Raw genomic sequence first — 24,371 nt, 5'->3', positions numbered from 1 at the left:
TCGAAAACATAAAAAAAAAATATTTTTTATTTTTTAATTTTTTATTTAAATAATGATTTATCATATATATAGAGAATAAGTGTACTATATATATAGAGAATAAGGATATAAGAGTTTTCTACCACTTAATGAAGAATGTATTTTTGAAAATGTCCCTTTAGTAGTGGTAAAGATGAAAAGTGGTACCATGAAAGTGGTAAACATGAAATTTTCCCGTTTATGAGAAATTGCCACAAATACCATATTCATAGTATCACTTTTCATGTCTACAATAACTACTTTTACCTTCACTTTTAATGAATGGTAGAAAACACTTATACCCGAGAATTGACTAATCTAGACGTAGAGTTTAGAGTTGAGGAGTGGGGTAGGGTTTTTGGAATATGAAATTTAGGATTCTAATATATAAATAAATACTTAAAAAATATAAAAAATGTTTCAAACATAATTTTCTATTTTCAAAAAGAAAATTTGAAAAAAATAAAAAAAATGTTGAAATTTTTTTTATAGAAAAGTTCAAATTTGAAAAAGTATAATTCAAAAATATATAAAAAAATATTTTTTATTTAAATAATGATTTATCATATATAGAGAGAATAAATGTATTATATATATAGAGAATAAGGGTATAAGAGTTTTCTGTCACTTAATGAAGAATATATTTTTAAAAATATTCCTTTAGTAGTGGCAAAGATGAAAAGTGATACTATGAAAGTGGTAAACATGAAATTTTCCCCTAGTTTATCTAGTGATTTATACAGTTTACTTATCTGTTTTATATGCTAAAATTGAATTTCACATTTAATTATCATTTATTATTTTGAAGGTTAAATATAATTATCAAGCAAATTAAATACCTTTAACGACATACGGAAATACAAAACGAATACAATATTGAAATTTTCATTAAATAGCATTCTATTTTTTCAACCATATATTTGATTTATACTCTTTACTATTTTTATTAACAATCTAGCAATTGCTATTAACTTTTAAACTTTTTTTGTTTTCATTTACTCACTCAATTCTAAAATAACAGTACAACTGGTATTAGCATTATGGTCCAACTTCAGCTTTGCAAACGCAGCAAATCTGCATATACAAAACAATAACATTTAAAATGTAATTCTTGTTATTTTAAAAGTATCTTCCAGTACTTACTATAAAAATATAGATTTATGTAGACAAAATAGTCAAAATTAATTATGTTCATACCTTGTTTTCCTCCAACCAATGTGAAATGCATTCCTTATGATAGATATGAGCACATGGCAAAGTCGATATCGTATCTCCTTTCTTGAATTCAATAAGACATATTGAACACCTTCAATATTCCTCGAAGCCAATACAAACCAATAAGAATCCCAACATAAACACCAAATAAATGATGCAAAAAACAAATCTTTATTTCCTTTGTAAAAATACAAAAACGCTGAAAATATAATATTTATTCTGTAACTAAAATATAAAAGAATGACGGATAATATATATAGATAAACTATTCATAGTTTCATACACGAAACAATAAAACAATAAAATAGTTCTTACTCAGTTTCTCCGGAGCTAGAAGCTTTCTTTCTAAACCACGAACTCGCGCCAAACTTATGCGTTGGTATTTGATCGATTGTACTCTTGGACAATCCTTTGTTGACCGCTCCAATTGATTCTCCTAATTCATTCAGTTCCTAACCAGAAGTATGACATCTCCAAAATTATTAAGTTACTTATGAACTATTAAAAATATTCTAGTAACATCGTCATTTTTCTGAATACCTCATAAGTCATATTGTCAGGATCAACATCACCACTAGGAGGAGACTGAAAACTGTGAGATGAAGTATCTATGGAACCCCCAACATGACCTTGTTGATGTGATGAACTTCCACAGTGAAGGGAGGTCGAACCATTCACTAAAAATTAAAAACAAAATGAATATTTTTTACTATTTAAACATTACTTTACAACTTATATACATAATGTTGAGATGCGTTTGATACCTTCCATGTGTCGGAATTGATTGATAATTTGATTTATGTCGTCAGTTGGAAAAACATGATTTTCCAAATCTTGGGATAATACAGATCATATTAAACATACATCAACAACAAAAAAAAAAACAATTGTACAACACCTCCAACCTCTATTTTAGAACTTGTATTCGACAAATTAAATAATCTAAAATTGCGATAAGAAAACACATACATTCTTCTTCTTGCAACATTTTAGCATATTTTTCGTCATCACTTAGAGAGATTTGAGGATAGCCTACATTTAGCCAAAATTTTGTAATGAATCAAATAATTAAATAGAAATAACAATCAAATAATATAATGACATAAACAGATCTCAAATATTTTTAGCAGCACTAATTTTCAGTTTATAGCATAAACTTACAAACTGTAAATTTAATTTTCATAACAAAATTACCTTCCATATCTTGCCATTCTTTTGCCAGCTTTTCATCAGAAATTAAAGAGGCTTCTGTATAATTTTGTAACAACAAAAATAGATGGTCATAACTAATCGTCTAGAAATTTGACAATATGTGTAATAACTTAAACATTAATTAATAATTGATGATATCTTAATCAGCAATTAAAGAAATCATACAAGCCTCTATATAAATTTGGTACTACAAAATATATGATTATACTAAATCAAGGTTAGCTGAAAACAAAAAGCACCATATGTATGTGTGTTTATTATGACAAAACCTTACAAACGGTTTACCTTCTTCTCGTTGTTGAATCTGCCTTGCAGTAACTTCATCGTAAATTATCGATTCAGGATCATCGTACAGCAGAGACGCTGCCAAAGCTTCATCAATTTCCACCTGATTTGGCTGCATTCTTGTTTGTTATATAAAGGAAAAACTACAAACTGAAAGATTGTCAGAAACTCAAAAGGAATCATCAGGCCACAATCATTCCCATCACTTACCATTTTATGGAACCCTGGAATTTTTTAGTAAGAGTTATTTTTTGTGATTAATGAAATTAATTAGATCAATTAAAGAAGTAATTAGCACGCTGTAAGAATTTGTGTCATGTTCTCGTGACTAAATGAGCATTATGACCATGTAATGTTCATTAATTTCCACTAATGTTTTAGGTTTAAAATTCTTATAACGTCAACTTCACTTTTAATATGTTACCCAAGATTTAATTTTGTTTATTTTAAACTGATTAATTTCTATAGCGTTAAAGTGATTCCAATTCTTCTGTTGGTTATATTTCACATTTTCTGGATTTTAGTTTTTAGATTTTGCAGCAAATTTTAGTTTTTTGAAAAACATGAATGGTTGTTTTAGATTTTGGTTTTCAGTTTTTGATTTTCAATTAATAAAATAATTTTTTCATCAAAAGTAAATGTTTGTTCTTAAAAATAAAATGTTTATTCTGAAAAATAAAAAAAATCAAATACAAAAATCAAAACACACATAAAATTATTCAATAAAATTATTTTTTTAGAAAAAAATTCAAATACTAGATAAAATTATTGTGAATTCCATAAAGATGCAAAAATTTGATCTGGAATGCCTTCGATATAATGTGCATAAGTGTATGAAATAGTAAAGAAATAACGAAAACCAAATTTCCTAAATAAAACAAAAAGTTATCAATATATATATATATATATATATATTATTTGTAATGACTAGCTTTAAATAATTTATGTTTATTTTATTGATAAGTTAAATTTTTGTAAGAGTTATTTTGTTTACATCATTTTATTATTATATAAAAGTAACATTTAAAACTTTGTTATGATTAGCATAGATGTAATTTACTATATTAAATAAAAAGATTTTTTTTCAAGGAGTTGGTTTTGTCCAGAGAAACCACATTATCCATGGATATAATGGTTCATAAGCAACTGTTGGAGGGAGATTTACCATTCTTCTGCAAGCCCGTAGAAGTTTTTTGGTTATTTAAATTATGGGAACTCACCTGATCTATTAATAAACATGTAGAATCTTACTCTTTCTACATATGATAACACATACAATCTTGACACAGCTTGGAAACATTGGGTAAACTACCATCTTTAATTTCATGATTTATCAGAAACCAAGAAAGGTTTGCTGTTTATAGTTAATTTTAAAAATTTATTTTTGGGTCATAATGGATTCATTGTTCAGCAGACTGTATTGATTTTTCTTATAGTTATGATTTATAAACAATAGACTTATTGATAAGAAAAAGGCAATAGACTTGTTGATGTTAAAGATTTGGTAACTTGAGGCTCCAATATTGGGAGGTCAGCTAATGCCGTATTATTTTGTCTTCAACTGACACGGTAATGCGTGAGAGGATTCAAATCTTTGTAAGACACGATTGAAGAATTTCGGAAAGAGTCTTATATATCTTTTGGTCTCTCAGAGAAAATGTAGTAGATGTGATTAGTGTGTCAAGCAAATGCTTTTATTCGTTTAATATTATAATTCAACAAAAATAAAACTCGTTTAACTATCTACTAGATTTCGACCCGCACAACCGTACGTGTATTTATTTTCACTTTATAAACATATACATCTGTTTTTACATTATTATTGGTATATATTTTTTATTAATTCATCATATATTTAAAGTTTACATACCTTTTTAGATACAATAATTTTATAGTGTGCATGTTTGTCTATTCAATTAATTTTTTCGAACTATTACATGTAATTGTGACTTATATATTTATCTTATTAGATTTTCTCACTAATATATGCAAAGTTCAACAAATTTGAATATTATTTCTATTTATATTCTTTTATTGTAATAGAATATTACCTGTAATTTTTAATTAAAATTATAAGTAATATAAATACATATTTTATTATTTAGTAATTTTATCTGTATTTATGAACATATTAAAATATTCATCTACACTAATATTTGAATATTATTACTATTGAATATTAAACGAAAAAACACTGATAACATTCATGATAAAATATACATAGAAATTCATGGTGAGATGAAACTATTTTCTAGTAACTAGCGGTGGACTCCATCAATTTAAGTTTAGTGAAATTTTTAAATCTACGACCAATATAGTTGCGGGCAAAAGTAATTTGAATTTAGTAACTTTTTGAATTATATTATTTAATATTGGAATAGAATTTTCCTTGATATTATGCTTGATTGTTTTCCAATAATGTTACAGTACCAGAATTATAGGATTATACCATTTATATATGATTTTTGTAACAAACAATAAATATTGTTGCTGTTAAATGAATATACCCGTATTTGATGTTTTATTATTTTGAATACAGCTAACTTCATCTTCTTCAAATGATGTATGTGTTTCAGTATATAAAAATTAAAGATCATATAATACAAAGAGAACAATAACTCAAATAAGGCTAACACAAGTGCAACAATAAATTCAAAGAGCATCTTAACTCAAATATCATTGAAGCATGTTTACTAAAAATAAAACGTTGTTAGTAACAAAGTTAGTTTGGTCAAGCATTGTCATAGAAGTTATGGCCATGAGATATCTTTATCTTTATATGGTTAAATATAGTACACGATTAAATATTTAATGAAAACGACAGAGACACATGAAATAAGACTATCATAAATTTATGAACTAATGTATACCCCTAGTAACAGAAAATGTATGGTCATTCATAATAAATCTGGTCTATGAGAGACATGTCATTGATTTATTTATATAATAAAGAGAAATCATCACGATTAATAAAATATGAGTTGGTAATGTGAGATTTTAGGTAACATTAATTTGAAAATAAATGACAAAACAATTAATATGATAAATGTAATATGATTTTCTAGTAATAGGTCCATTAGATCTGTTTTTTAAAAAATCACACATAAATCAAGGTCGTGATTTATGTTTTAATATATAAGATGCTGTGATTATATTACTTTATTTTTCTTGCATTTTCATTTTATGTTTCAAAGTTTTGACTTATCTGATTTGACACGTTTGCTATATTTCTAACATGTTTACATCATATGCACAACAAATCTTTATATAGTTACTCAGTTAACACATTTAAAACATTAAAATACGATAAATAGAAAAGAAGAAAGGAATTTCCACCATGGATGACAATTCTTCGAGTTTCATTATTTTATCTGGTGATAAATTACTATTTAACACTTTAACAATATACCTTGCGTTTGCACACACAGCATACCTGCATAAACAATAATGTATAATTGCATTAGTTTTTAGATAATAATATCTTTTGGGTGTAACTTTCAATTTCATTAAAAAGAAAATATAAATGAATTTTCAGTTCTGCCAACGTAGCATGTTTATATGTATGAAATGAAAATCTAAACTGAATTTATGACCATACCGCGCTTTTTTTCAACCACTCTGAAATGCAATCTGTATGGTAGATATGATTACAAGGGGTCAAAGTGGTTATTCTATCTCCCTTCTCATAGTCGATTAGGCATATCGAACACCTATAACGTCACCCCAAAACTATATCAAACTAAAACTAAAAGCATGGTCTAAACTAAAACTTGTATATATATGTTTTAACCAAAAGTATCAGATTCTTATATGGATTAATCATGGTATAGTAAATCAATACACACAAAATTAAAAAAAATAGAAATGATGACCAATAAGCTGTATATGTAAAGAAGTGGTGGTAAAATTATATGTAAACCTTTTACCAAAAAAAAAAATTATATGTAAACAAGTTGAAGAATATACAGTGATATGAACATACTGTGAATCATCTGAGACAAACTTCTTTTTCTTTTCCCACCACCACCTGCATTTGGGTATTTCTCCGTACTTATGAGTTGGCAATCGGGAGACTTTTGATTGAGGTAATCCTCTATTGACGTCTCCCACTGATTCTATTAACTCATTCACTACCTGCTCAGCGAGAGAACAAAAGTCAGGGGTATATATACATATATATATTAGATTATATCATGAAATAGGAGTTAGTATGGATTAAATTTTCGGTTTGACATTGCGTTTACCTCCAGGGTCATATTTTCGGAATCACCGTGTCCACTACTTGACCCTATATCCGAGAAACTACGTCTATACATGTCTGTGGAGCTATTACCATAGAAATGGCCAGTAAATGCTTCTCTACTCTAACATATTATAAGAAAGGAAAGATTTTTCGCGTAAATTAATGTGTTTCTAAGCCTTCAGTCAACAAAAAAAATGAAAGTGTTTCTTCTTAGAGCTTAAAAACAAACAAACGTTTACGATATAGTCATTATTATACCGGAGGGCAATCATGGACGTGAAAATATGGAATGGGACAGTACATGCAAACAAATGGCAGAGTACTATCATGGCCGTGAGGATACGGAACAGGACAGTACGGACAGACAATACGCTGAGGACACTCAGGAGGACAAACCCTAAGCGGAGGGATCATCACTACAAGAGGAAAATATGTTTGAAAAGAATATCAAGTTAAGTGATACAACATTTGATATCAATTTCATTTACAAAATATGCTTAGAAGTAAGGAAGAAAACTAAAAATAAATTAATTAATTATATTACAAAATACCACAAACTCAGAGTTTAAAGTGAAATTTCAACCAATGTCAAGAACTCACAACAGCTGATGAGTGAAAATTGGTATATTGATATATATATACAAAAGGGATCCTACATCTAACAAAACACCCAATTCTTCTCATATCAAATATAAAATCCATATTTTAATTGGCAACAAAAAATAGATATTACCTAATTCTAATAGGTTAATTTTCTGAATGACTATATTGAGGAAAATATTAGTTTTGTAGTAAGAAGGTAGAGAGCGATAGGAAGAAAAAAAAGAGAGAGGGAGTGAAATGGTTAATTAATGAAATATAGTTTTTTTTTTGTTATATGCTCAAATTTCCCAATTCTAATAGTATCAGATTTTTTTTTTTTTGAATAGTATCAGAATTTTAGGTCCTGCAAGTTTGTTATGGTCACGTAACGAACAGTGCACACTAACATCTTTGAATTTTGCGACACAGTAAGACATGAACACCTTTTTACACATGAGCACCTTTTTTACAAATAATATAGTATAGTCTTTTAAAAGATACTTTTGGTAGTAGTGTAAGATATCAATAAGACATTATAAGAATTTATAAGTTTCATACACCTCTTGAATTTGTGAAAATACTTATCTAGATGTATACCAACTTATATCAGAATCTTGTATAATATAAAATAAAAATGGAGATATAATTGTGATTTAGCTACAATAAATGTAATAGTTTAGTACATATCTATTATTTTATTTTTTTACTTATAGATATCGAAATATGTATATTAATTCTTATATTAAAATTAATTCAAAATCTCGTTTATAATAACACATAAAAATCTTAATATATAAACTTTAACAGGCTTAATTATATTTACTTTTTACCCTCTAATTTATTTCTTATAACAATTATTTAAATTTTAAATAGGTTTGATTTTATGTCATTTAAACTAATTCTATATCAAAAGCAATACATCAAACAGTCATTAAAACAAATCTTAGGAATGATTTACCTTGTTTTTTTTTTTGAAAAAAAAAATGATTTACCTTGTTGCTGTTGAATCTGCCTTAATGTAACTGTATCACAAATTGTCGATTCAGGATCATCATACAGCAGAGACGCTGCCAAAGCTTCATCAATTTCCACCTGGTTCGGATGCATTTTCGTTTGTTATGATTAAGAGAAAAAGATACAACTGCAATTTTTTTTTTTTTAAACTCAAAACTCAGTTAAACAGATCATGAAATCCCGAAAGCTTATAACGAGAGTTATTTTTGGTGAGTAATGGTATGGATTAGATCAATTAAAGAGGTAAGTAGCATGCCATAAGAATATGCTTCATGTGTCCGTGACCAAAGGAGATATACAGCATGTAAGCTTCATTAATTTCACTGATATTACGTGTTCTAAACTTCTTATAACGTAAAATTCACATTTAGTATGCTATTCATTGATAATTTTTGTTAATTTTAACTGGTTATTTTTTTTATTAATTTTAAACTGATTCAGTCCCCTAAACATTGTTTACTAAGTGATTTACATATTTGTCATCATCACATTCAATTTCAACAAGAAAAAATGATATGTACAATTTTCCTTAAATATTATTTTTAGTAAAAAAATTTAGTATGGTAATAATTATTAACTCATATATCACCTTTTAATGTAAATATTCTATATAAACGTTCTATATAAATTTTTATTTTGGCAAGATTACTAAAATATATTAATAAACTAATTATTCATATATCGCCATTATATTAATCTGCATATATGTATTACATTAATAAAAAATAAGCGCATATTATCATCATCCCATTCAATTTCAACAAGAAAAAGATGGCATGGCATAACCTTATACATGTATAATTTTACTATAAAAAACTAGGTGTTTTGCCCGCAATGCGGGCTTAAACATTTTTATAATTTTTGAAAAGTTCTTTGTTCACTATATTCATTATACTAAAATAAATCTTAAAATAACTTAATATTATATTTTTTATTATATAATTAAATTTTTTTATTTGATTAATATTTAATTATATAATTTATGTTTTAACTTTTTCCTAAAATGCTTTTTCAGAAAACAATACAATATATATATATATATATGTAGAAATTATCTTTTTTATTATATTTTTAGATTTTGATAATTCAATATTCTATTTTAATTATATGATTAAGAATTTTATTTGATTAATATTTAGATATATAATTCATGTTTTTAACTTTTTTATATATAATTCATGTTTTTAACTTTTTACTAAAAGACTTTTTTAGAGAACTATACAATATATACAGAAATTATCTCTTTTTTAAATTATATTGTCAGATTTTGGATAACTCTTACTATTATTAGTTTTAATCAATTATCTTATCAAATAATTTAAAATTTCGTTTTTATTTTTTAATTTAGTTATATATTTTATAGATTAAGAGTATAAACGATATTAACCGCTCTAACTTTTAACGTGAGAGCTCGATTCCAAAAATTTACTTCGCAAATAATAGTATAGATTATATTTTTTGTAAAGTTTTTAAAATATGATAATGACTATGAACTCCTACATCACCGTTAATGTAAATGTTCTATATAAATATTTATTTTGGGAAAAGTACTAAAGTATATTAATAAACTAATAACTCATAAATATTTATAGATATTTATTAGTTTATAATTATTAAATCAAAAATCAACATAATAAATTATTAATTATGTTTTAAAAAAATAAATCAAACATTAAAATTTATATTTTATAATAAAAGAATATTATTTTCAGATAAAATACAATATATTTAAGAATTATCTTATGTTTTATAGAAATTCGTTCTTAATTATTTATATTTTAGATAATTCTGATTATTATTAATTTTAATCATTTATTTAATCAGATAGATTTAAAATTCATTTTTATTATTAATTTATATAATTGATTCATTAAGGATATTAACGATATTAACCGCTCAACATAATAAATTATTAATTATGTTTTAAAAATAAATCAAACATTAAAATTTATACTTTATAATAAAAGAATATTATTTTCAGATAAAAACAAAATATATTTAAGAATTATCTTATGTTTTATAGAAATTCGTTTTTAATTATTTATATTTTTGATAATTTTGATTATTATTAATTTTAATCATTTATTTAATCAGATAGATTTAAAATTCATTTTTATTATTGATTTATATAATTGATTCATTAAGGGTATAAACGATATTAACCGCTCTAACTTTTAACGTGAGAGCTCGATTCCAAAAATTTACTTCGCAAATAATAGTATAGATTATATTTTTTGTAAGGTTTTTAAAATATGATAATGACTATGAACTCCTACATCACCGTTAATGTAAATGTTCTATATAAATATTTATTTTGGGAAAAGTACTAAAGTATATTAATAAACTAATAACTCATAAATCACCATTAAATTAATATGTATATATATATTACATTAATAAACATAAGCTGAATATAACAACAAATATAATTTGCTCATCAACTTATATATCATATTTTGTATAAACACATATATTTTAACAAAATTAATTATAAGTGTGCATTAACAAATATAAAACTAAAGCAATGCTAATCAATAAATTTTTTTATTTTTAAATGATTGAAAATTATTTTAATTTATCGGTTCAGAAGGTTAATAAAATTTTGATGTTTTTCATTTTAGCGTATTTTAACTAAAACAAACAAAAGTTCAAACTTATAAGAATTTATATATTTAAATATAGATAGATATAAAATATATGATAAGAGATATATTTAAAATAAATTATCATTAAAAATACAATACAATATAAGTAAAAATTTAATTATAAAATGTAATTTAAACTTTATAGATATTTAAACTAAATTAAATTTTCGTAGTTAAACCAAAAAAGGAAATAAGACTATAATACATTTATAATTTTTCCAAAACGTTGAATTTAAAATATAAAAATAATAATAATGTTCAAATGTAAATGATGTTTAGTTTAAAATAAAAAATATTATATTTGAAACTACTATTTATGCGCATGGTGCAGTAAATTTAAAATAAGAGTTCAAGTTAATAGATTAGATGAAATTCATATCAGTTTTTTTTTTCATTTTAACCATTTTCAGATTTTAGTTTAATATTAAGATATTACGGTTTAATTTCAGACCTGATTGGTTCACCCAGACCGAACAAATAACGTCCGGTTTGAAGCCATTGAAACTACAAGAAAAAAATTATTTATTAAAGAAATTAAAGTTTGAAGACCATTACTAGGTCTAAAACAAACAAACTTCAAAGGAAAGTAAAATTGAATAGTCATATAGCTGAGTAGCTATAGTTATCTTCTTCAACCGAAGGAGGAGACTTGGAGTAAACAATGAGAAGCACAAAAGTACCAAACAGAATAGTGATAATAGCCATGAAGTTGACAAGGAACGCTTCTGATCCAAACTTGTCAAGCCCTGACTTTTCCAAGAAAGTAAGCTTTTCAAGAAACCCTAAAACCGAGTTTCCAACTGCAAGAACATAGACAAAGACACCGAGGAAAACGTGCCACGGAAGTAAGTCCCTTCTGAGAGCTGATGATCCTCCTGGGAAGAAGTAGACAATAAAGCTATACAGCCACTGCAAAGTTTTTTCAAAAAAAAACTTCAGTACTTGGATTCAAAAGATTGTTCTTTTCAAAAAGTTTCTTTCATTATTTTACCTGGAGAGCGTAAAGGACAATGACACCAATACCAACCCAAGAATGGATGGTATAGAGATTTGGGATGTGTTTCTCGTTATGGTGCTTGAAAGCAGCATAGATTCCCAAGATTCCAAGAATAATGGCGATTGCGTGGAGAACAAGGTGGATCAATTTGTTCACACGTTTCTCAAATGGAAGCGATTTGTAACTTATAGTTGCTGATATTTTTTGAAAATAAAAACAAAAGTAAGAATATATCATCTTTTTGTTCTTGTTTTTTCTTATAATTCCTTATTGTTTTGTTACCTTCTCCTCCCAGAATTACTAAGCCGGTGAGAGTCAAAACAGGATGAAGCTAGATAAAGATCATTAAAAACAAAAAATTATAAATAATGAAAATGATTTAATATTTGAGCATCACAATTAAAACATAAATGTTATTTTATTGTCAGATGGAAACAAAATCACGACTTTGAGAAATCAATCAACGAGAGAAAGAGATAGAGAAGAGTTTACATTGAAGATGAGGGTCTTGCTGGTAGATTCCCACGCAAATCCACCTCTGTAACATATTGACCAAACAAACACCATCACCGAGGCGACCACGGCGAGCGCGTGTACCGCAAACGCCACCATCCTGGCGTTTATTACGACAGACATGTTTGGTCTTGTTTACAATCTTCTTGGATGTCCGAGAAATGATAGAAGAACATGAAATCTTCTTGACAGTCTTTAAAGACTTTTTTGGTTTTTATCCACTTTGTTGTATTGGACTTGGGCTAACAGTAACACGCACATGCTACTCCCCGTTAATTAACTTATTTTTTATTCAATTGTGTGTATTTATGACCCTTAGATGAAAATATGATAGATTTTAGACCGTTGGATCTGTTATCTACTAACCCCCGCACGTTGTTGCGCAAACCAGTCAACGATTGAAGAATTTACGTAACATGCCATTGATTCGGTTTACACTTTTTTCTTTTTCTTTTTTAATTCTGTTTACACTTTACAGGCTCAAATTTAACCTATTCGAGATCAGCCCAGTAAATAACTTTTGGAACGCAATGCTGCTGGGATTGACTGCAGCAAGTTTCTCTGGTCATCAAGTTTATTCCCCCCCCCCCCCCCCCCCCACACACAAAACCCCCCCAAGAGCCATGAGCTTAACATCCACTGTAATGAACGGTCTAATCATTTGAGCATTACTGTGCCAATGAATGTAGCTTTCTTATGTAAAAGAAAGATTTTTGGTGAAGTTACAGTGGGACTGGGAACTGTCTGAAGGAGAAACTTTTACAATGTTTCCCAGTGAAGCCTAAAAAAGCTAAATGGGCCAAAGAAGATATGACCATTTCGTAAATTAGAAACAGAGGAAATAAATTCATTTGACAAGAGAGAAACACAACCTGAGTTGGGTATCTTCTTAAATAAGAGGTTCGACTCGCAAGTCACACTACACATTTATTAATTCCTGGACAACAAAACAAACAAAACAAAACCAAACATCCATAGTTAAAAGAACCCACCAGTTCCTGAACAACAAAACAGACCTAAGATCCACACTCCAAAACGACCGACTATTAGATCATTTTCAAGTTTCAACATCAGTCTTAGCGCAAGATTGATGTAGATTTCAGGCAACGAGCATTATTAAAGAAAAAGCTCAAGAAAGCTCTCTCTTCTGGTCTTCCCATGCACCCTGAATACTCGAAAGTTTCAAGAGTCTTCAACAAACAGTTTGGAGTCACGCTCCATTCATTGTCCCAGCTACTCCGTTCGTACTCGTCAAAGCGTTGATACCGAGACTAGAAGAGAAAGAGAGTTAAAGATTACACCATACAAAGAGTCTAAGGAAAAATAAACTTACAGCGCGGTGGAGATTGAGGACTCGGAGTTTAGGAGAATCTTTGAGCAAGCGGAAAAGTAACTTTGACCAGTCGTCATTGCATATACTTAGCTTCAGGCGTTTGAGCTGACTGAAGACAATACAAGAACAGTACATAGACTGCACACAAGACATGATAAAAAGTTATACTAATAACAAAGAATTCATTCATTCTCAAGAAAGCGAATATATTAGAAACAGATTATTACCTCTTCTTCATTGTTGAACAATACTTTAATCGAAAGACGTTTGACAGATGTGACTGATTCGAGAAACTCTTGGAGACCATACTTAACAGCGATATCTGCCTCTTCCAGTTTCGGCATATCCTTAATCAAATAGGAGAAACCGTCTCTGTCTCTGTAATCCTCAACTTTGAAATACATCAACGAAGGCGTATCTATCACATACCCATCATAAGAACAACATCCACCGTCTATCTGCAACGATAGCCTCTGCAAGGACGGGACAGCAACTACTAACCCTTTCGCGTTGTCATCTGCTGTATCCCTTTCAATAACCAGATCTTCCAGAACGGGGCAGTTGGATAGAAGCATCCGGAGAGAAGCTTCATCTAAGTATGTCACACATGACAGTTGCAAGGTTGTCAAGGAAGGGAGACAAACTGTTGGAGGAACATCTACGAGAATCTTGTTTCCTTCGAGTTTCAAAGTCACGAGGGTTTTGGAGGTGTACAAGCTACTCGGCAATGCACTATCAGGCTTGTCGTCGGAAAGGGAGGTGATACTCAGCACTCGCACGCAGTGAGAGACTGCAATGCTAACCCATTGTTTGATATCTTCGGGTTGAAGTGATCCGAGACAGAACTTGAGGCGCAGGCTTTCTATGATGGGAGCTCTGTGTGATATGAGATTCTTGTGAACAGACACACGATACATATCTTTAATGTCAGTATTAATGTCTTCGAAATCATCGTATTCGAGGGTAGGCACCCACATCCAAAGACATTCCCATCGCTTAGACAGAACAGTAGTGGATACAGCCACTTTTGTCGGAACAAAGGATAGTATCTTAACCAGCAAGTCATCAGACAGTCCACTGATTTTGTCCATACCTTACAAGGCACTTTTTTCGAACCTAGAAAACAACAACACATCTGTCTGAAACAACCTAACGAGAGATGAATAAAACACAGCCACAAAGACAAAACCTTACCTGTAATGTTGAAAGCTGGAGCAGCACAAAACCCGAGAAAGGCTCGATTTTCACTCAGGAGACGTTATCAGATGGATACAATCAGAGTTGGTCGAAGGATAAAGAAAGCACTTTACGACGATGTAAACCCATTTCGCTTCTTAATAGAGACAATGTCCGAGCAAAGAATTGAGAGGGGTTAGAATCAGAAGAAAGCTTTGTTCTCGCCGTTGATAAACAGACTACAGTCACCACCACCACCACCACTCTCACCTCATCGATCTGTTCCGATTCTAACTAATTGGGCTAGCGTGTACTTTATAATTTTTAGTGGGCTTGGGCCTGGGCATTTTAATAGATTTATAAGTGCCGTTTTAACTCGTAAGTAAGATTTACTGCGCCATAAATCAACTTACATAATAAATACTGACTGCAGTCAGACTAAGGGTAAACGTAACTTTTACGGTTGGTAGCGGTTGTTAGACCGCTTCAAATCATTCTAAACCTTATAAATTCAAAAGTTTGTTGCAGTTAGCGTTTGTAGTTGCAGACTGTTGCGGGCAGTTGCGAGAGGATAAATTTTGTTTTTTAAACAATATAAATATAAAAACAAAAATATTGGATAAATTTTTTAATATATGTATATTATTATTTTTTATTTAAAAATAATAAATTATATTAAATTCTATTTGAATGTGATATATTGTTATTTTATTTTTATTCTTTTTTAAATGTAAACATTCTACTAAAAATTTCATATGAAAACATTGGTGAAGAGCATTTGGATAATCTAAAGTTATTAAAAGATTTTCTAAAATTTGTTGATTGTATAATAAAGAGCTTATGCTTATGATTTCCCAATCAAACCCTAGACCTAGTAATGTTGATAAAAAAAACTAATTTAAGTTAGGCCTAATCATTTTAGGCCTTAATATAAATAATTTAAGTTCTGCTATTAAAGCTAGAATTCTAGATAAATTTTGATGTAGGCTATATTTAAGCAAATCTACCAGTTATATCAATATCAATTTACTTATATCATGTGATTGTATAACTATTTAGATAAAAGGGAATATAAGCAGATTAATTAGAATATTTTAGTAATTATTTTGGATTATATGAGCAATTTTCTCTAAAAGTTAAAATTGCTTTTGCATTATTTGACATTTTGTCACAAAAGCTTAACAACCAAAGGGCCCAATGAAGATATGTCTTATCTCCATAGATAAAGTTATAAGCTTTAATTCATTTTTGTATTATTTATTACTAATGGGCAATGGTACCGACTAAACTATGCTCTGGACCTAATTGAAGAAATTAAGGACCTGGTAGACAAAAAAAAAACTTGTTGACTATACCAAATATTAAGAAATAAGGTTGCCTAAAGACGAAATAAAAAATAAAAAATTTAGGAGACAGAGAAAATGAGTGCATTTAAGAAAGGGACAGTGTGTTGTTGCACATGTTCTCATGTGCTTCCAAAACTTGCGTCATTTTTATATACGTCTAATCCAGCCTCTAATTATTTTCTAATTACAAAAATCAAAATCATTAGTTCTCACCTCATGTGTTTTTTTTTTTTTTTTTTCGTAAAAGATTAGTTATCATGTGTTGGTTCTATTTATAATATCAGGTTTCCTTCTTTAACAGTATGTGGTTTAATCAAACTAATGATTTTCGATTTCAAGAATAATCGGATTTTATATGGTTTAATCAAACTTATTTGAATCATTACGAGAACAAGCCAAATATCTCTAAATTTTTTGTATAATTAGTAAAGATTGTATGAAAATCCTGATGCAAAGGAATGAATGGCTGCGTATGCAAAAATACAGTAAAAATTCTATATATTAATAATAATAGAACTATGATAGTTTATTAATGTATAAAATTATTAATTCATTTTTTTTAGATTTATAGTTTCAAATATTTTTACCTAAAATGACAAAAGTATTTTATTTCACAATATTGTATATATTATTTTAAATTCATAGATTTGAATTTATTTTATTTTAATCAAATTATTTGATATATTTGATATATGTTATGTATGATACAACACAAATACCTTTTTATATGTAATCATATAATCAACACACAAATATTGGAATTAAGTAAAATTATAGATGATATTTTATTTTCAATTAAAATAAAAATAAATGTTTTCTTTATGTTTATATAAAATTATATATAATAATTATTAATTTGTGGTTTTTTAATTTTTTTTATTTTTTTTTTAATTTGTGGTTTTAATAAAACTATATATTTAACTAAAAGTTTTTAAAATATTATGATATTATCAAATTATGTCATATTTTAAAATTATGTTATATTTTATATTGTCCGATTTTAAATCAGAAAAAATTATTAATCTATAATATTCATTAATTTATCAAATATTAATTTATAGAATTTTTAATGTATTTATTAAATAACTGTACTCCACTAAACGCAACATACATATATTCTATAGTGTGGACAGCTGTATGTATATAACATAATGCATGATGGATCATGACGAGGATGTGGCATGCAGATAAAGGTGTTGCTGTTCTTTCTCTGGTGCCACCTAGTATCAATAATGTCGCAATGTGCAATAAATACATTATTATCCGTTACTGTATAATAAAAACAAATTTTACACAATTTACTCAACTCACAATTTCACATTTCAGAAGCCATCACCCTTGTGTCTTATGATTAGAGTAAGACACAAACTTTCTCTTTTTGTATAAATGATTTATGTCCTGGGATTATGTTCTTTCTGGCTCTAAATAAAATGACAAAATTTTACTATACAGAAAATATATGAAATGATTTAGTATAGATGTCAACTATAAAAACTTATAAAATTTTTCTTAACTTCTTAAAAAGAAGAATCGACTATTATTAATTTTCAACTAAAATTCATAACAAAAATCATGTGGCCCCAATACAAACACAAATGCTTACTACATCTTATCCATAATAAACTCATGCAAACTACCATGTGCAAGGATTTGGTTCAACTTTAACAAGAACCGTCATGCAACGGTACATGAACTTGCCCAACGGATCAATACACTCCTTCATAACTCTAACTTACATGCTTGTAAAATAATTCACGAGAAACAATAACCTAGAAAAGATGGTCGATGATCTATACAAGATCTTTCAGCATCAAGTTGAACTTCTGCTTAGAGACAGAACAATTTAACTAGAAAAACGTATCCATCTCTTAATATAACACCACAACAACTATCTCTTCCTTCAAAAAAGCATGCTATCCAATGATGATATATAGAAGGAGCTAACCAAGTATCAATGTAGAGCCATGGAATAAGTACTGTCCCGAGCATGACACAAGTAAAATAAGAGGAGGATTCAACATACAAATCCAAACGTTCTTAAAAGCACGAATCCTGATCCACAAAACTTGAAAAAAAAACGATAAGGATGACAAACAATATCATAAACCAGTTAAAGAAGCAAGAGAAAATAATCATGGGAGATACCACAAATGATCCATAGACAAAGCCGAAGGAATGGCAGTATTGACATGGCTATACATCTCCAGTATCTCCATCCTAAAATCAAAATTGCTCAATGTTCCGAGAAAATGGGATCCAAATCAAGTGGCTTCAAAAGATGAAAGCTTAGAGTATTTTTTAAACAAACCGATGGTGCAAATTCTTTCTCATAATTTTATGCTCATAAGAAAGAAGACAATACGCTTATAAAGCATACGATAAATATATCATCTGTTTTGACCATGCTCCCTCAAAATGACTTAAGAGATCATAGTCTCTCCTAGAACTTTTAACGAGACATCTCCTACTATATTTATTTATGGTCTAGATCAGGGTAATCTAGAAAACCTCTAAGAAGCGACAGTCTACTCACTCTATCCATGCACCTGCTGTGAAGATATTATTATGGTCGGTCGTAAGACACAAGTTATCTTTAAACTTCATTCACGAAATCGAGAGATAAAAGACACACTATTGAAGATAGTTGATTCAGAAGCAATTTTTCATATTTAGAGCAAAATGCCAACCTTTCTCTCTTCTACTTAAACGACATTCGGTCATCGGGTTATATTATCTTCCTACCTCCCGATAAAATGGAAAACTTCTAATAAAAACGAGATCTTTCCATATTTCTGAATATGAAAAGATCTAACATAAATTCTGAATAAAATTACCTATAAAAGAGACTCATAGACTTAGAAGAGATGATAGAATATTATTTACTTTCGACTACAAAAACAAGTAACTATAACTTGGGTTTCATGACCAATACGTTGTATTCATGCTCTATTGATCAATAAACACTATTTGATCTATTTTTTTTGTTTTATTACATTATTTCATGTTTTTGAAGTACCACGAAAAACTATGTTTTATTTTATCATAGCCTATCTTTAAAATTATAATTAAGATAATTTAATTAATAATAAAATAATTGGTTTTAATAGTTAAAATTAATCTATAGTAATAAAGTATTTCATTTTAAAATATTAAATATTTTCCAAAATATTTTACATTTTAAAACAAAAATTATAGATTCTTTTTATATAAGATTTAAACTCTCCACCTAATAACATTTACTACAGACTAAAGATTTTCGAAGTCACGCAAGAAATTAAAGAGACGTTGGGGTGTCTACTAAAAAAAAGGTTGGGATGTCTATTAAAAATTAGAGAATTTGTACTCCCTACACACCACTTTTCCCCTATTTGCACTCCATACCCTATATCCCTCCAATTTTCTTCCCCCCAACATTACCATTTTCCCCCCATTCAATGATATCCCACCTTTGTTAGTATATTTAGCTAATTTACTCTAAAAATTAAGGACACATAGAAAAACACCTACATTACATATGCCTTACTGCATTAAAAAGAAAAGCACTTTTCACTCAACATTAAACTAATTAAAGTTAATCAACCCATAAAAAAAGCAGGTAAGAAAAAAAAAAGCTTTAGATGGAATCTACTTATATCTCACTTATTAAGTTTCACATTGAAAAGTGTAGCAATCAACCTTTATATTCTACAAGTAAAGTGGTCACAGACTGTAAAACCAGTTTTTGTGTTTTGTTTTCTTCCTCTCTACATTCTTCCAAAACTGATAACAGATCAGAAAACATCTTTCCTTGTTTATTTTTTTTTATATATGAATCTTGGGTGAAGGTTTTTGTAAAGTTTTGGTCTTTTCGAGAGAAACAATGTTTAAGTCATGGAGGAACGACAAGAACAAGATCAAAGCTGTGTTCAAGCTTCAGTTTCAGGCAACTCAGGTCTGTGTTTGTTTTGTCTCTCTTTAAATCCCCAAACCCAATAATCAGATAATGGGTGTTGAGTTGACTAGATCTATCAAAGTTTCAAGATTTGTGAAAAATAAAAAAATGTAACCTTAAATGTGAAGGTACCAAAGCTGAAGAAAGCAGCTTTGATGATCTCATTGGTACCTGATGATGTTGGGAAGCCAACCTTTAAGCTGGAGAAAGCTGAGGTTAAGGAAGGGATCTGTTCATGGGAGAATCCAATCTATGTCTCAGTGAAGCTTCTTAAAGAACCCAAATCTGGGATTGTTCGTGAGAAGATTTACCATTTCGTTGTTGCAACAGTGAGTGAATTCAACAACAAAAATGTCTTTTCGAGTTCTTGTTGAAAAAAAAAACAAGAGAAGACTTTTTTTGAGCTTTTGTTTTCTCTCTATTTTTCCAAAAATGGTTTTCAGGGTTCTTCCAAATCTGGATTTTTGGGAGAAGCTTCGATTGATTTTGCAGATTTTCTTACGGAAGCAGAGCCGTTGACTGTCTCCTTACCTCTTAAATTTGCCAACTCTGGTGCTGTCTTGAATGTAATCTCCTCTTCTCTTCTCTTTTTAAAAGTATTGAGAAGGTTCAAAGATTATATAGTAAAAATGTGTGTGTGTGTTGGTGTTGGTGGGTGCAGATAACAATTGAGAAGATCCAAGGTGCAAATGATCCCAGGTAAAATAATTTCTTTGTATATCAGTTTACCTGTTAAGAGATTCTTGACTGACTTGCAAACAACTTCTTGCAGACTTATTGAGGAAAACAAAGACCAAACACTCTCCAATGAGAATAGCTTCAGAAGTCTACCTAGCAATGATGACTTGGAGGGGTATAACCAAGATGTAAGGGTTCTTCTTGGATAGTTTATAAAACTTTCTCAAAGTCCTTTTGAATTGAATGTTTGAATTTCTTTTGCAGGAAAGGAGCTTGAATGTAAACACGGCTAAGAATGCAAGTTCCTTTGACTCCATTGGTGAATCAGGGTGGATGGATGGCTCTGACGGGAACGCACGCTTGCCTCAACGGCACAACTCAGTTCCCGCAACCAAGAACGGACACAGGAGGTCGAACACAGACTGGTCAGCTAGCTCAACATCAGACGAAAGCTACGTCGAGTCAAGAAACAGCCCCGAGAACAGTTTCCAAAGAGGATTGTCCCTTGGCACTGACTCAACCGACCCTGTGGAGAAGCTGAAGATGGAGCTGGAAGCTTTGAGGAGGCAGTCGGAGTTATCAGAGCTGGAGAAGCAGTCTTTGAGGAAACAGGCGGTTAAGGAGAGCAAACGGATTCAAGAACTGTCCAAGGAAGTTGGTCATCTCAAGGAAGAAAGAGACGAAGCTCTGGAGGAATGCGAGAAGCTCAGGGTGGAGAAGAGTAGAGACGAAGCTGACGCTGAAAGCAGAATGAGATGCGTCAGCGAGGACTCGAGTAATATGATCGAGGAGATTAGAGATGAGCTGAGCTGTGAGAGGGATTTGACTAGTAACCTTAAGTTGCAGCTGCAGAGGACGCAGGAGTCTAACTCTAATTTGATTCTCGCTGTGAGAGATCTCAATGAGTTGTTGGAAGAGAAAAAGAATGAGATATCTTCTCTAGAAGACAAGGACGGTGAAGAGATGGATAAGCTGAAGCAACGGATGGAAGAGTTAGATTGGGAGGTGGAGTCTTACAAGAGAAAGAACGAAGAGCAGGAGATTCTTTTGGATGATCTGACTCGAGAGTATGAGTCTTTAAAGGAGGAAAAGCACAAGCATGTAGAAGTCTCTGATTCCAAGGATGTTATAGAAGAATTGGAGTCTCAGATAGAGATATTGGAAGGGAAACTGAAGCAGCAATCGCTGGAGTACACTGAATGTTTGATTACAGTTAATGAGCTCGAGAGTCAAGTGAAGGAGTTGAAGAAGGAAGTTGAGGATCAAGCACGAGCGTTCGATGAAGATATGGAGACAATGATGAGGGAGAAAACGGAGCAAGAGCAAAGAGCCATCAAGGCAGAGGAGAATCTGAGGAAGACAAGGTGGAAAAACGCAATAGCTGCGGAGCGGCTTCAAGAGAAATGCAAGAGGCTTTCTCTAGAAATGGAGTCGAAGCTGAGCGAGCACGAGAGCCTGACAGCGAAGACTTTGGCTGAGGCCAACGAGCTTCGTGTCCAGAACAAGAATCTAGAGGAGATGCGAGAGAAAGAACAAAGAGAGATGACACAAGAGAGAGAGGTGAAGAAGAGCGTGGAAGAGAAGAACGAGGCTTTGTCGATGAAAGTCCAGATGCTTGAAGGCGAGGTCCTGAAGCTCACTAAGATGAGAGAAGAATCGAGTGCAGCGGCTAGTGAAACGGAGAAGATGATACAAGAGTGGAGGAGAGAAAGAGATGAGTTTGAGAGGAAGTTTGCTTTGGCTAAAGAGGAAGCCAAGACAGTTCAGAGAGAGTTGATTGTCAGTAAGACTTCAAACGATGAGAAAGAGACCAGGCTTGGGAATCTGAAGAGAGAAGTAGAAGGTCTTAGCCTGCAGTACAGTGAATTACAGAACAGCTTTGTTCAAGAAAAAATGGAGAATGAAGAACTGAGGAAGCAAGTATCAACCTTGAAAGTAGATATCCGGAGAAAAGAAGAGGAGATGACTAAGATCCTAGATGCAAGGTATGTAGATATAACAACACTTTAAGTAAATCTTTCTGTGTTGAGATTCTAATATGACAGACAATTTTAACAGGATGGAAGCAAGGGCACAGGAAAATGGGCAGAAAGAGGAGAATCTAGCGAAGCTATCAGACGAATTGGCTTATTGTAAGAACAAAAACAGTTCGATGGAGAGAGAGTTGAAAGAGATGGAAGAGAGGTATTCAGAGATAAGCTTGAGATTTGCAGAGGTTGAAGGAGAAAGACAACAACTTGTGATGGCTGTCAGAAACCTCAAGAACGGTAAGAAGTTTTAGTATTTTGTAATGCTAATACAATTTGTTTGTAACATCATAGACCAAGCGGAGGCGAACTACCCATTCTGTCATCAAATGCGGTACTGGGTGTTGGGCCTTGTCCCCAGCCCAGGTAAAGCCCTCCCGGGTGAAGTGGACCGCTGCCTAACCGGGCCCAGGGGAATGACCCACGTAAGTGGGGAACCCCTGGATTATCAAAAAAAAAAAAAAAAAAAACATCATAGACCAAGAAGAATAACTATATGAAGTTGTGTTGTTAATAGAATTCGTTTCTCTCATAAAACATTTACTTTCAACTTTGTCAAGAAAATCAGTGGGTTATTTTTTCTGAAATGCATTTTGTCTCTACTAAAAGATTAATATAACCCCAATTATCAAAAGTTATATGAGCTATGTCCTGCGTATAAGAATTACCTCAATGTCTCAAAGCTTATGGTTCCTTTTTTTTGGGGCAACATGCTTTTAGTTTTAAAAAAAAGAGACTCCACAATATGGTCCATTAATTATGATCTTCAAGAAAGTGAATGAAGAATGTGTATGGTTTGTGTTTGCTTCTCTACTTGTCCATACCAGTTTTGTTCGGCTTCCAGATCCATTAACTGCGTAAGATAGAAACTGCAAAAAGAAAAATGGTGTTAATGTAAAGCCTATTTTGCTCGCTAGGTGTCCATGGCCTAAGGAACTCTATTATGGAAGGGCTCTTCCTCTTGATATTAAACTCTAGTCACTACACCAATCCGTAGTGAGGATATCATCCTTTATATCATAATCCTTAGGCCTACAAGCTCCTCAGAGTTGATAACTATAGAAGTCCCTGCATTCATGTATGGGGTTCAATCATGAATACTTCCCTCAAGTTTACTTCATCCACTTCAATATGAGAAAATCTGGCATCTTTGAAC

The 24,371-nt window shown here is 30.3% G+C and overlaps 3 protein-coding genes across 3 annotated transcripts; 1 reads left to right on the top strand and 2 right to left on the bottom strand.

The window, feature by feature from the left end:
* Positions 1-11,719: 11,719 nt before the first annotated feature.
* LOC106414575 (transmembrane ascorbate ferrireductase 1-like) lies at positions 11,720-13,292 on the bottom strand. The gene is made up of 4 exons (XM_013855207.3): positions 12,704-13,292; positions 12,494-12,542; positions 12,206-12,405; positions 11,720-12,123 (listed from the first exon to the last, which is right to left on the bottom strand). The coding sequence occupies exons 1-4, from the start codon at positions 12,845-12,847 to the stop codon at positions 11,815-11,817; spliced, it is 702 nt and encodes a 233-aa protein (XP_013710661.2). The 5' UTR covers positions 12,848-13,292; the 3' UTR covers positions 11,720-11,814.
* Positions 13,293-13,550: 258 nt separating this feature from the next.
* Positions 13,551-15,518, bottom strand: LOC106411894 (putative FBD-associated F-box protein At5g56700). Its single transcript, XM_013852749.3, has 4 exons — positions 15,252-15,518; positions 14,285-15,173; positions 14,058-14,195; positions 13,551-13,995 (listed from the first exon to the last, which is right to left on the bottom strand). The coding sequence occupies exons 2-4, from the start codon at positions 15,146-15,148 to the stop codon at positions 13,801-13,803; spliced, it is 1,197 nt and encodes a 398-aa protein (XP_013708203.2). The 5' UTR covers positions 15,149-15,173; positions 15,252-15,518; the 3' UTR covers positions 13,551-13,800.
* Positions 15,519-20,239: 4,721 nt separating this feature from the next.
* Positions 20,240-23,806, top strand: LOC106415769 (putative leucine-rich repeat-containing protein DDB_G0290503). The gene is made up of 8 exons (XM_048754230.1): positions 20,240-20,510; positions 20,639-20,839; positions 20,954-21,076; positions 21,172-21,209; positions 21,283-21,376; positions 21,453-23,173; positions 23,247-23,502; positions 23,687-23,806. The coding sequence occupies exons 1-7, from the start codon at positions 20,439-20,441 to the stop codon at positions 23,467-23,469; spliced, it is 2,472 nt and encodes an 823-aa protein (XP_048610187.1). The 5' UTR covers positions 20,240-20,438; the 3' UTR covers positions 23,470-23,502; positions 23,687-23,806.
* The last annotated feature ends 565 nt before the right edge of the window (positions 23,807-24,371 follow it).

The sequence above is a fragment of the Brassica napus genome, chromosome A2, assembly GCF_020379485.1.
Source record: "Brassica napus cultivar Da-Ae chromosome A2, Da-Ae, whole genome shotgun sequence".
Classification (NCBI taxonomy): domain Eukaryota; kingdom Viridiplantae; phylum Streptophyta; class Magnoliopsida; order Brassicales; family Brassicaceae; genus Brassica; species Brassica napus.
This window is presented reverse-complemented; position numbering and strand designations above follow the sequence as displayed.

What these genes read in the sequence shown, in the direction of transcription:
- LOC106414575 (XM_013855207.3), bottom strand. Translation starts at nt 12,847, where the DNA reads ATGTCTGTCGTAATAAACGCCAGGATGGTGGCGTTTGCGGTACACGCG. An exon ending in AGTAATTCTGGGAGGAGAAG is followed by an intron (nt 12,406 to 12,493) that starts GTAACAAAACAA and finishes AAAAAATATCAG; the next exon opens with CAACTATAAGTTACAAATCG. An exon ending in TTGTCCTTTACGCTCTCCAG is followed by an intron (nt 12,124 to 12,205) that starts GTAAAATAATGA and finishes AAAACTTTGCAG; the next exon opens with TGGCTGTATAGCTTTATTGT.
- LOC106411894 (XM_013852749.3), bottom strand. Translation starts at nt 15,148, where the DNA reads ATGGACAAAATCAGTGGACTGTCTGATGACTTGCTGGTTAAGATACTA. An exon ending in TGTTCAACAATGAAGAAGAG is followed by an intron (nt 14,196 to 14,284) that starts GTAATAATCTGT and finishes TCTTGTGTGCAG; the next exon opens with TCTATGTACTGTTCTTGTAT. An exon ending in TCCTCAATCTCCACCGCGCT is followed by an intron (nt 13,996 to 14,057) that starts GTAAGTTTATTT and finishes TTTCTCTTCTAG; the next exon opens with TCTCGGTATCAACGCTTTGA.
- LOC106415769 (XM_048754230.1), top strand. Translation starts at nt 20,439, where the DNA reads ATGTTTAAGTCATGGAGGAACGACAAGAACAAGATCAAAGCTGTGTTC. An exon ending in TTCAGTTTCAGGCAACTCAG is followed by an intron (nt 20,511 to 20,638) that starts GTCTGTGTTTGT and finishes TTAAATGTGAAG; the next exon opens with GTACCAAAGCTGAAGAAAGC. An exon ending in TGGAGGGGTATAACCAAGAT is followed by an intron (nt 21,377 to 21,452) that starts GTAAGGGTTCTT and finishes TTTCTTTTGCAG; the next exon opens with GAAAGGAGCTTGAATGTAAA.